General features: G+C 35.2%; 2 protein-coding genes across 2 annotated transcripts; one reads left to right on the top strand and one right to left on the bottom strand.

Annotated features, from left to right (window-relative positions):
- Window positions 1-3031: 3031 nt before the first annotated feature.
- Window positions 3032-4985, top strand: LOC111907252 (uncharacterized). Its single transcript, XM_042895489.2, has 6 exons — window positions 3032-3342; window positions 3818-3914; window positions 4114-4283; window positions 4367-4436; window positions 4516-4582; window positions 4784-4985. The coding sequence occupies exons 1-5, from the start codon at window positions 3172-3174 to the stop codon at window positions 4530-4532; spliced, it is 525 nt and encodes a 174-aa protein (XP_042751423.1). The 5' UTR covers window positions 3032-3171; the 3' UTR covers window positions 4533-4582; window positions 4784-4985.
- A 222-nt stretch (window positions 4986-5207) lies between these two features.
- LOC111907250 (uncharacterized) lies at window positions 5208-7194 on the bottom strand. Its single transcript, XM_023903033.3, has one exon. It carries the CDS (start codon window positions 6700-6702, stop codon window positions 5254-5256), a length of 1449 nt encoding a protein of 482 aa, XP_023758801.1. The 5' UTR covers window positions 6703-7194; the 3' UTR covers window positions 5208-5253.
- Between the last annotated feature and the right edge of the window lie 5612 nt (window positions 7195-12806).

Raw genomic sequence — 12806 nt, 5'->3', positions numbered from 1 at the left:
GCTCTAGGAGTTGAGGGTTTAGCCCTTTTGTTGGGATTACTTGAGGGTGAAGCACTAGATATTGAAGGAGTAATGGAATAGTTTTCAGTGAAGCAGCCTTCGGATGCCCCTAAACCTAAATGTAACAAAAACTAGTATAAGGATATTTGGCAATGTTGGTGATTTTAGTGTCACCATGTCATTTTATGTAATCGAAGTTAACATGTGAGCTAAGGGGATTCATATTTTGTATTCTAATATATGTCCGGGTTTGTGCGGAGTGCATGCATGTATACGATCAAATTAGAAGCCGGTTCGACGACAAGTCGGGTGTCCGGGGACAACGCCTCTGGGTCTGGGGTTTCCAACGGGGCAGTGCCCCAAGCGGGGTCCAAGGGGCAGAGCCCTTGGCAACCTTTCCGGATTTTATATATGGGATCATAGTGGGAAATTAGGATTCTTGAGGGTGATTATGGTAAAACTAACGAAACTCGTTAGTTTTGGTAACCCTAAATCCTCATTAAAATCTGGATTACCGTGACTTGCTTACAAAGCAACTCATGACGGCCCAACCCTAATGAAACCCTAATCTCGTTTATTATGTAAAAGGTTCTTCATTCTTAGAAGAGGGACGCAGAATGTAGCTCTCATATTCTTCAAACTTTCACAAAATCTTTTTTGCAATTTGGCTTACGTTTTCTGTGCCTAGTATCGTAAGTGTCCACTAGGATTATCCTAGGCTAAATTTCTTGCAACCCAGACATAGGGTAGAAATATCAGTTCGGAAAGTGTTCTCACGATCCAAGTTCGGAAAGTGTTTTCATGAAGTTCGGAAAGTGTTCTCCCAGACTGAATTTCTTGCAACCCAGGCATAGTGGGACCCAAGCCAGAGACTCTGCCCCTTGGACCCCGCTAGGGGCGCTGCCCCTAGACCTCGCCAAAGGGGCGCTGCCCCAGACCCCCCGACTTGTCGTCGAACTGACTTCTAATTTGGTTTTATACATGCATACACTCTGCACAAACCCGAACATATATTAGAATACAAATTATGAAGCCCCTTAACTTACATGTTAATTCCAGTTACATAAAATGACATAGTGACACTAAAATCACCAACAATGTCAAACATAAATGTTTAAACTATATATATGTACCTTCTTAAAATCATCCCACTCCTCGGTTGTTAAGTTAAAAGTGTTTGTTTGAGAATTGTATATATTGCCGGTTTTGTTTTTAAAATATAGCCATCCTGTGTGTCTGGCTTTCGGATTGTCATATGCATTTTTCATTTGTTTTTGAGACAAATCCACGTCACATTTTTCCTTAAGAACTCTTCCAAGCCTAATCCATGAATCTTTGTGTAAACTCAATCCTTTTCTACCCACATTATCTATTTCTTTAATACAAGTATCCAACAAGCATTTTAAATGCTTATTGGTCCATGGTTGTTTCTCTCCCATTTCTAATATATCATAGACAAATTAGATTTCATAAGGTATTGCATTATTCACAAATCTGGTTTCATAAGGTATTGCAACAAAAAATTAATTTCAGCAAGAAAAGCAAAATATCTTGACTATTTTCAGCAAGAAACAACATGCATATCATACACATTTTAGCAAAAAAATCAGCATATAATGACTATTTTGAGCAACATTATGGAATTTTCAGCATTATTTTCATATTTTCAGCACTAGTTTTATATTTTCAGCAAGAAAAAGCTTGATTTTCAGCAATGTTATGGAATTTCCAACATTTTTTTTTACATTTTCAACACTATTTTCATATTTTCAGCAAAAAAAACTTGATTTTCAGCAATATTATGAAATTTCCAGCAAAATACATAAGGAATATTGATTTTTAGCAACATTTAACAAGAATTTTAAACAAAAAACTATTTTCAATCATATTTTCGGGTTTCCAACATCCAACAACAAATTCAAGCAACAAGAAACAGTTTCAGCAAAATTAAACCATATATTTCAGTATATTATAGAGTTTTCAAGCAAGATTAATCATCAATTTCATGTTAGAACTGAAAAAAAAAACGAAGAAAAAAGAAAACGTCTTAATGCGTAGAAGAGTTGCTACGATGGGAGAGGTGTTTCCTGTTCGCTTGCGATCGAAGCAGAGGGCGACCATACTGATCTCACATGATGGATGATGAAGACGATGCTGGAGCGAGACAGAGAGCGTCGATGGTGGGTGGGATGTTGGGAAGAACGGAGGCGACATATAGAAAGAAAAGAAGGGCGTGGTTTTTTAGGTTTAAACACTTAACAAATATGAGAGGAGGGTAGTTCATGTCTGTGTGGTGAAGACCTCGCGCAAACGTTTTTAGATCTGCCCACTTCGAAAAAACAAACACACCGCGATGACATATGTCTGCGCTTGATCTGTGCGGCGCAGACAAAAATGATTTTGCAGATCCGTAGGAAAAAACAAACAACCCCTTAGTCTTTACTTTATATATGTTTTTCAAGAGTGCTTTTATGTAGGGATGTGCTTCAGGTTGGAACCGACCCGAACCAGACCGGACCCGAGTAATCCGAAACCCAGATTGGATGAAAAGTTGGAATTGAAACCTGAACCGATTATACTAATACGAGACTGGTTCAGTTCGGGTAATACAAATTTCGGTTCGGTTATTAATCCGAAAAGACCGAAATAACATGTACACTATGCTTTTGAACTAAATGATCAGAATAAGCCAAATAAATCGAATTGACCCGAATAATCTAGTTCAAGAAAAAAATATATTAAATATTAATAATTCATATTCTAAATCCATCATTTTCCGGGTTGGTCTTTTTGGTCTGATTAAACCATTATTCGGGTAACATGAACTGAATAACCCAAAAACCGAATAAGGCTAAAATAAATATCTGAAAACCGACCCGTATAACTTATTCTGTCCTAATTTAGTTCAGGTCGATCCGGGTTTTGGGTTCGGATTTTCGGTTAAAATGGCCATCCATACTTTTACGTAACACGTGCTGGGCACGAGAATGTAATGTCGATAAATGAAAGATATGTCGATAGCTCGATTTCTTCATGTGAATCATATCCACGTGCTCTGTTCTCACTCCTTTTGGTACTTCTGTTTTGGCTCTATATGCAAATCTTATCCACCGATTCCTCTGTTTTTCTCTATTTTGATTCAACAAACAAACAACAAATCTACACACATTAATGGAAAACAAGAATCAATCTACTTCCTCCCCGTCGTCGCCGCCGCCGCCGCCTCCGTCTCCGCCCCGGTCATCCACCTCCTCTTCATTCACTGCTGAACTTTTCGGTAACAATGACTCACAGCCGTCCTCCGCCGGAGTTTTCTCTTCAATTTTTCCTCCTCCGTCCACGGTATTATCCTTTTTCGTGAGTCGGTTCGATTCTTATAAATCAATTTTTTATTTAGTATTTATTCGGGTGATTGCTAATTTTAATTCGGGTCTGAAATTAAGGGTAGATTCTATCTTACAATCATGAAACGAATTACGATTTTTATTCGTTTCGATTTGATGTTATGAAATTAAGCTTCCGTAGGGAAAGCGTTTGTTCTTTCTCTGGACTTTTCTTATTGATCTATTCGTCTGTTCTTCCTGATCTTGTTATTTTTTAGGGCTAATTTAAAGTAAGTTGCAGTGATTAAAGTTCGAGTTAAAACCCTTGTAGGGCTTTTTTTCTTATTAGTTTCTCGAACACCAAGACTGAGTATTACCTATTAGTTTTTAAGATACATTAACCTAGGTTTATTGATCTTATTACTGCTAATTAGCTACTCTGTTAAAACTCAAAACTGTAATTGATCAGGTTCAACAATGTTCAATCTGTTTAGGTATTAGCAAGAAACCCTAATTGTCCACAGTTCACCGGAGCTACACAAAAGAAGACCTCGGAGAGCCAGTTGTGGACAGCCACCCATGGAACTTCAGGTTCGCATCTCTTTCTTTATTAAGTTTCAGAATCCAAAAACTGCATGTTATATGGTAGTTTTACTAATTACGATTGATCCCTTTTAATGTAATTTGCTACAGAATTCAATGCAAAGCAAGTTTCCCATATTACTATAATCAATGAACAATATGGTAATTGAAATGCATATTAACGCCATTGTTAATGTAAATTGAGCAGCTGTAGCTAAGAATACTGCAATTGCAAATGGCGTAATGAACATGGAGAGAAGGTCAATCTTTCAAGAACGAGTGGAACCTTCTCCATTAAGTTCATCTTTATACTATGGTGGGCAAGAAGATATGTATGTCTGTTCTTCAAGTGATCCAACATCACAATCATATTCCAAAGTAAGCATAATCTTCCATTTAGCTATTATCAAGAAATCTAAAACGCTCCCGTTTGATGAATTTCTTTCTTCTGTGTGTTTTAGTTCAAGAAATTCGATGGAAAAGATGATCCTAATCATTTGCATAGTGCTTCTAGAGGAAATTGGTGGCAAGGTTAGTTGTGAATTGTGATGTTTCACTGTTTGAAATTGAAAACCGTGATATAACATTGTAATTATTGTTTTTGATACAGGGTCCCTTTATTATTAAGACCATGTCCCTTTTAGGCAACAACATGGATTTTCCGCCTATTAACCAAGGTATCTTTTAGTGGATTTTTCGTTTTTTACTTATCTAATTCAGATGGAGACTTAATAGGGAAATGTAGAGAAAGGGAACTTTCCCTATTTAGTCATAACTTTTACAAATTTGACTCATTTTCTTATATAGTAGATCTGAAATCACAGTTACATTTATGTTTGTACAGTATAAATTGCACTTTTTGTGATGTGATTGTGCAGGAAATTCATGAAGCCTTTATAGAAGTTTGAAGTTTTTGTTGATATATATGAAAGATGTCGCGTCATGTACTTCGTCATCTCACCTCTATTACCTTAACTTTTTCTTTGTTTCTTCTCCTTTCAATGCATATCGACATTTTTGTTGCTTTAGATATATGATATTTTCGAGGTTTCAGTATAAATAAAAAGCTTTCTTGCTATACATCTTATCAAAAATAGTACAATTCCTGTGCCAAAAATATATTATGCTACTTTGTTAAAAAAAAAAATAATCATACTGATATGTTGTCATGTCTATGCAAAAATGGTACAAACAAATCTATGACACACTGTTTTTCCACAAGATGTAAATCAGATACAAATACCTGTTGTTAGGTGGCTGACATAATAATACCTCGATCCACAATGGATTTGGATCTTGAGACTTGAACCCGGATACTATCTTTCTTCCTCATGTAACATTTTGTAGACTAATATTTACAATATTCTTGATTGTTTTTCCCGTTTGAGATGCATAGAAATAGTCTTTCATATGCCGCAGCCATTTTTGTTGCAGTAAAAAGCTTGATGCCTCTTTCTCTACCCACCTTCCCTTTCTCTTCCAACACACCTCTCCCATCTTCCCAAACCTCATAAAGACATTTCTTGAGCGAATCAACAGTTGGTGAAAACGTGTACCCGTATTCCTTCCCGATAATCACCGACCCGGTAATGCTCGCAAGCTTTGTAGCCATCAATGGCTTCCCGGAAAGAACCGCTTCCAACAAAGTATGATCCAAACCTTGAGCTCGAAGAGTCGGGTTCACGAATATATCAATCGCATTGTAAAATCTAGCCATTTGAACCGGTTGTAGTGGGCCCAAAGCAAGTAAATTGTCCCCGAGTTCTTTATATCGAACGCCCCACGGACCATCTCCGGCGACCAAAACCACCACAGTTTCCCGGAAAGTCGAGTTTTCAGTAAAGATTTGCTTTAGAGCTTCGAACATTAACGGGTGTCCTTTGTCCTTAACCAACCTACCCGCCATTCCTAGAATCAGTGTTTTCGTCTCTGGAATACCGAAATGCGACCAAAATTCGATTCCGGTGTTGTAATCCGGTTTGAAAACATCTTCGTCTACACCGTTGAGTATGATATGAACTCGATCTTCTGGTATCATGTAGATCCTTTTCAATACGTCCCCAACATGATCACTTGTGGCAACATGGTGCGCGTAATTTTGAAAGAATTTTATCTCGTTGACCACTTTTCCCGCTCTTTCGGTCAAGTGATTCGTCTGGTTTTCATTGGGTGCACGTAGGAGTTCTTGAATGATGTTGGAATGTAACGTCTCATACGCGATTCCGTGCCAAGAAACCGCTAAATTTGAAACGTATTTTGACCGCGTATGCATTAAGCTTACACTCTCGGTGTGGACAACGTCAAATGGTTTTCCGGACGAGTTTTGATCTTGGAATTGTTTCCAAATGAGAGCTTGGTTGAGGTACCCGGCATCGGTAGGTTTCGAGAGATGGAAATGTAAATTTTCGAAAGGGTAATTCGGGAATGAAAAGTTGGGAGAGGAGGCGGTGAAGATGTGAAGCTCATGGCCACGTTTGGCCAGAGCGAGGTGGAGCGTCAGAGCGTGACGCTCCAGCCCGCCAGCGTGGCGCCTGTCGGGCCATTTCTTGACAAAAAGTGCAATTTTGAGGAGCTTTTGAGGTGGGTTTGGAGGGAACGAAAGATGGTTCCATGCCGATGGAAAGGTTAGGAGATCGATTTGACGGTTCTGGTTTTGTCTTAGTCCCAGTCCCAATCCCAGTCCGAGTTCCAGACTCTGTTCATGAGAGTAGAAGGAAGCACGGTAGAGTAATGAGATAGTTGAGAGAACCGAGAGGAGGACTAGAATGGAGCAGAAACCTCGAAAACCAGAAACCATGGATCAATCTTTAATCAAGATCAAGTTTCGGTATTGATCATTTCTGTACAATTGAGGATAAGATTTTTTTACGAGGATCAAGAGTTCTTCAAGATCCAAATGGGGTGGGTATAAAATGACAAGGGGAGACTTTGTGCACATGGGGGTGAAGCAGATCTGAAGCTATGGATTGGATACAAGTTTAGTTGACTCCATGGATTAAAGTTAAGATTCGGTCTTTTTTGTGTCAGAAATAATAGGATATTACTAGACATTTGAGGGGAGTTTAAGCAAAGTCCAACCACTAAGTCTAACCACTACCGATATATTTGACTTATATAAGCTGTCTATTTTAAACTGATTTATATAGTAGTTATCGCTTAGAAATTAGAATATCATTTAGATTCAGATGGTTGTTGATTGTTTACAAATTTTCATTCAAATTGTTTTGGGTTTTATATATTTTGTTTCACATGTAACCCATAAGAATTTTTTTTTTTTATCATCATGTGATATTTTATGCTGTGATTTTTTTTGAAAGGCACCCTTTCTGATTATAAATTACACCAAATTTCTCTAGCGAGGCTTGGAAAACGTTAGACTATAGTTTTTGGCATCTAGTGATTTAAGGTTCTCTTTGTTTTTTAAGAGGCAAAGTTATTTATTTTATTTTATTTTTATTTTTATTTTTATTTTTATTTTTATTTTTATATTTTTTAAAGTCTGTAGACTAAAACGGATTTTTAAGAAAAAAAAATTAAAACACTTTCAATAATTGTAGTTTTTCAATGTTTCAACGAGTAATAAAAAACTTGTCATTCACTATCATGTAGAATGTAATACATTTTTTACTAACAAAATGTATAATGATTCACATGTAGAATGAATCATATTTAACCAAACTTATGCATTACTTTACTATCTAGAATACATAACAAAGCATTTTATGAATTATGATGAATCAAGTGAATCATATGTGTAATGAATCGTATACAACCACCATCATCCTGATCTGTTTGGTATATAAAACTCAATAAAAACAAAAGTTTAATATTATTCAGATCAACCTAAAAGTCCTGCTAGAATGATTTCATTATGGCTTCTAACTTTGTCAAGTGCTCTTTGTTAATGAAAATCTTCTTCTTATCATCTTATTTTACATCGAGATGCCCCAATTATTCCAATTATTTTGTCGTAAGGACGTATTATAACAATGTTAATTTTATATAATAATAAATATCAAATATATTTTTAACAAAATATAAAGTGATAATTAATGTGTGATCAATAAAAGACACTTTTAATAAAGTGTTTATATTGTATTAATATACATATAATTATAAAAATTGATCAAGGTATTTACAAGACCAATAACATTGTATTGATATGAATGAACTAAATTACCTTTATCCGTCTCTAATTTAAAATTTTGGTCGGTAAGTATCAATTTATTTAATTCTCATTATTATTATTATTATTAGTTTTTTTTTTTGTGGGGGGGGGGGGGGTGGGGTGGGGTGGGGTGGAGGTGGGAGGGTTATGGGTGTGTGACAAAAGATCAATGTTTTAAAAACCGGTTTTTTAATTGAACCGGTATGATGACCGGTTTCCGGTTCAACCGGTTCGATCGCCGATTGAGACCGGTTTGTATGTTTTTTTTTGCTACACATATATACATATATAAAATATGAATTTAATGTTTATAAATTCAAACATTAAAAATACACATAAAAATAAGTTGTAAATAAATCCAAATACATTAAAATAACACATAACCATAAGTTTTAATATTTAAACGGTTCAACCGGGTTTTTCGAAAAACCGGTCGGTTCAATCCGGTTCAGAAATCAATATAAAACAGGTGATAATTGAACCGCTTCCTCCTCCGGTTCCCGGTCCAACCGGTTCAACCGGCCGGTTCAAACCGGTTTTTAAAACATTGCAAAAGATAAAATTAACTGGCGTGTAGTTATCTATCTGGTTTCCTCCTACTTACTTTTTTGAAAATTTCATCCGGATAAATCTTATAAATTATGCGTAAATAATTGTTGATCTTTTATATGTCAATCCGTTGTATATGTTTATTGATTAAAATTATTATATTTTTTAGATTTGCTAAAGATAAATATTATTGTTTTTTAGCTGAAATAGAAAGTATGATTTTTTTTTTTTGGTTTATAATCGATAGGTTGGTACGGCAAAATCAATTTGTTTAATTTTTTATTTTTATTTTTATTTTTATTTATTTATTTATTTTTGTAATTATAATAAACTGTATAAGGTTAATTTTTGTTATAATCCTATAAAGTACTATGAGGTTTTTTTTGTTTCTTTTCATATTAGTTTTTCTATCTATAATTTTGTAAAGAATAGTTTTTATAAGATGAAAGCCTTGTAAAAAAATATTGTAAAAATTTGGCTTGTTTATTATTTTTAACAATATGTGATTTTAATGTTTTATTCTCTTATTACGATACATACTATTATATATAATATTCTGATTTAATAATTGTTGAATAATGTTTGTTGTGTGTGACACGTATTTAAACACCATCTTTTGCCTTTTTCATGGGCAGCAAAAACACAAAGAATGTTGCATGCACTGTGCAAGACTTGTGAAGAAAAGCTAGGAATTTATGCTATATAAGGCAAACCATATCATTGCCATTGTTTCTGACATGATATCATGAATCTCAATATCTTGTGTTCGATGCAAGCATTATGCGGCAATAATCATGGGGGGAATTTGGGACACAGTTTGTTATGAAAATAGGCAAATGTTGGGACATAGTTATGTGCTTTATACGAATTTATTGATGTAAGAATTAAGAAATGTATTTTTTCTCCTAAGAACAAAGTACAAATAATAAGTTAGCAATATGTAATTCGTAATAGTAAACTTACACTTATTTATAGATGATAAGTACTTCCAATTTCTTGTCTATCAAGCATCATTACATTTGTTTCCTAAGAATTTAAGCAAGTTGTTATAAATGGAAAAATGCAATTAAGCTATAATGGAAAAAAAAGTTAAAATATTAAAAAAATACAACCTATTATAAACCAATGATAGTGAAAACATCTATATAACATGTGTTTTTCTAACATTAGTTTTTTATTTTTTTTTTTATTTTTTTTTTATATAAGTTATTTATTATTTTTTTTTTCATATGGTTAAGTTAATTATAAGTTTTAAATAATCATAATTTTAACATAATAATGAGTAGGTTATACATATCAAAATTATAACCAACTACCTAGTGGCCTACCGTATAAGTTAATTGCCTCTTATAGTGTTTAAGTCTTGGAGGTTTCAACTAGGTGTTGGCCAAAAGAGGGTTTTGGGGGGATATATGAGTAGGGTATTGGTGGAATACCGGATTCCTGATGTATCGTGTATGTTCACTTTTCGAACTGATATTTCCACCCTATGCCTGGGTATGTCCAGTCTAGGATAATCCAAAATGAAACTTGTGTATCTATACGTAGAAACACAAGCCAAGTCGCCAGAGAATTCTAAGTTCGTTCAAGAAGAATGAGAGTTAAGAAGGGCTCCCCTACGGCTCAAAGAGAAGCCACACACACACACACACACACACACACACACACACACACACACACACACATATATATATATATATATATATATATATATATATATATATATATATATATATATGGGCTATGTTATAATGTGGATGTACAACTATTGCATGGACGTGTGGATAATGTTATTTTATAAAAATTACTAAGAGAATATGTTGTTTAGTAATGTGAATACGTTCAATCTCACAGAACTGTTGTTATTTTAATGGATTCTCACCAATTATAATTCATTTTTGTATTCATTCATCGTTTTTTATTTATTTTAATTCTTACAGAATACGACTCAATAAACATCCTGATAACATTCTGACAGAATAAGAATAATTAAAAAAAGTGTATAATAACCTTATAGACGATTTAATTAGTGAAAATGTTTAATAATTAAAATAATTATATAAGATTGAACGTATTCATATTATCAAACAACATATTTTCTTTGTAATTCTCACAGAATATCATTATCCACACTTCCACACAATAGATTTCAATCCACATTTGAACCTATATATATATATATATATATATATATATATGCATGACAAATCAGGGTTTAATCTTATAAATTAGTTAGATAAATCTCGAAATTAATGACATAATTAATGGTAACTGACAAGATTTATCAATCTTACTATCAAGGTTCTAAATGGCGTGAGACGTGGCGTGGCGGCAAGGCAAGCCTTAAGCTTAATGAGTCATGGCGAACCATGATGTTTTTCAAGGCGTGATGTAAGACAATGATTTTGTATTAATTTATAATTATATTACGACATAGATATAAATTTATATTAAATATAACTACTTTTTAGAAGTCTTATATCAATAACTAATAACAAAAAGTTAACAAAAAACATAATACTTGTATCCCCGATTAGAAAGTACATAACAAAGAACAAAAAAACCGTGTCTTAAACAAAAAAAACACGCACCATAACACGCCATAACGCGCCATGGAAGACCATATCATACCTTGCCACACGCCACGCCTAACAACCACCTTATGGGGCTTTTCGTAACGACAACACCACACCTCACGCCATGGCATGCCTTAGCGCACACCATGACACACCTTTTAGAACACTACTTTGATGGGTTATGAGCATAACATCATTCATATGGTGTTCATGCAACCCTAATTGCTTTGATTTAGGTTTTTCTACTATGAACACAACATTGAATACCAAAGCAATGATCCTATGAACTAGCATATAACAATCAAATTGACATATTAGATCTTACCTTTCTTGTTATGTAGTAATAACAAGTTCTCCTTGAATATCCTTGACCTTTGAAAGCTTAGTGCCTCAAATGTTGCACCTCTAATGGAGTCACAAACACCACTAGCAACAAGATGACTTAGGAGAGGGGAGGAAATCGGCCAGGGCAACACCAGGAAGCATAGAGGCCAAAATCCTTATGTTAGGAGGTCTATTTATACTTGTGGCTGCTAGAGTTTTCAGGTGGAAACCCTAATATGACAACTTAATCCTTAAGCAGCCCATGAACTCCTTCCTTAGAGCCCATAGACGAAATCTTATGGGCTTCCCCATAAATTTCGTCCACTCCACTCTATGGAGTCCAACAACCCAACTAGCAATTAACGGTTAATTGCAATATCAGTCCCCTTTATTTAATCAGTCTCTTTTGATCACCAAATTAATTTCTGATCAATACTAATTAAATAACATGATTTCCAAATAATATATAAAACTTGTAATATATTAATAAAACCACTTTCGAGTACCAATTTATTATTCATATAATAAATTCTACTATTTCTCTCGATAATTCATCCTGTCAGTTGTTATGATGATGACAACCCAAAAGGACCATGCTCATAATCGGGTCAAGTACATACCGACATAGTTATGAGCTTAGACACCTAATCTGTAACATCCCAAAATTTAAGACCAAAATTTCTTTTTAATAAAATATTACTTTAACCAAAGACATCATTCCAAAACATAATCTGAGTATAGGTTTTCAAAACACATGCTTATTATCAGAGTATACATTCCCAGGTTGACTAATCTATGGTGTGTGCCATGCGATCACCCCGAGCTCCTCCCTCCGCTACCGGAAGTACCTGAAACCAAAACTGAAACCGTAAGCACGAAGCTTAGTGAGTTCCCCACCTTACCACATACCATGCCAAACCACATACTGCACATACTGGGCCACGCCCGCTATCCTGGGCCTCGCCCTCTACTTCGGGCCTCGCCCGCTACAACGGCCCCGCCGCTCCAGGCCCCGCCTGGCTTCGAGCCCCGCTCGGATACAGATCTGTTTAACTTAGGCCTCGCCTGTCACAGGGCCTCGCCCTCTAACATATAATAGCACATAAACATATCACATAACATTACATAAACTAAACATATACTAACAATTCTTGCTCTAAGGCCTCGCCTATCTCTGGGCCCCGCCCGTGTCCTGCTACTGATGAGTCATGGAACCTCGTCCATACTCCTGCTGATAGTGAGGTACGGGCCCAGCCCACCCTCACTCCTTTCCTAACTTGGGCC

This window comes from Lactuca sativa, chromosome 5 (genome assembly GCF_002870075.4).
Source record: "Lactuca sativa cultivar Salinas chromosome 5, Lsat_Salinas_v11, whole genome shotgun sequence".
In the NCBI taxonomy this organism is placed as follows: Eukaryota; Viridiplantae; Streptophyta; class Magnoliopsida; order Asterales; family Asteraceae; genus Lactuca; species Lactuca sativa.
Note: the sequence above shows the minus strand (reverse complement) of the source record. Positions and strands in the feature narration are given on the sequence as shown.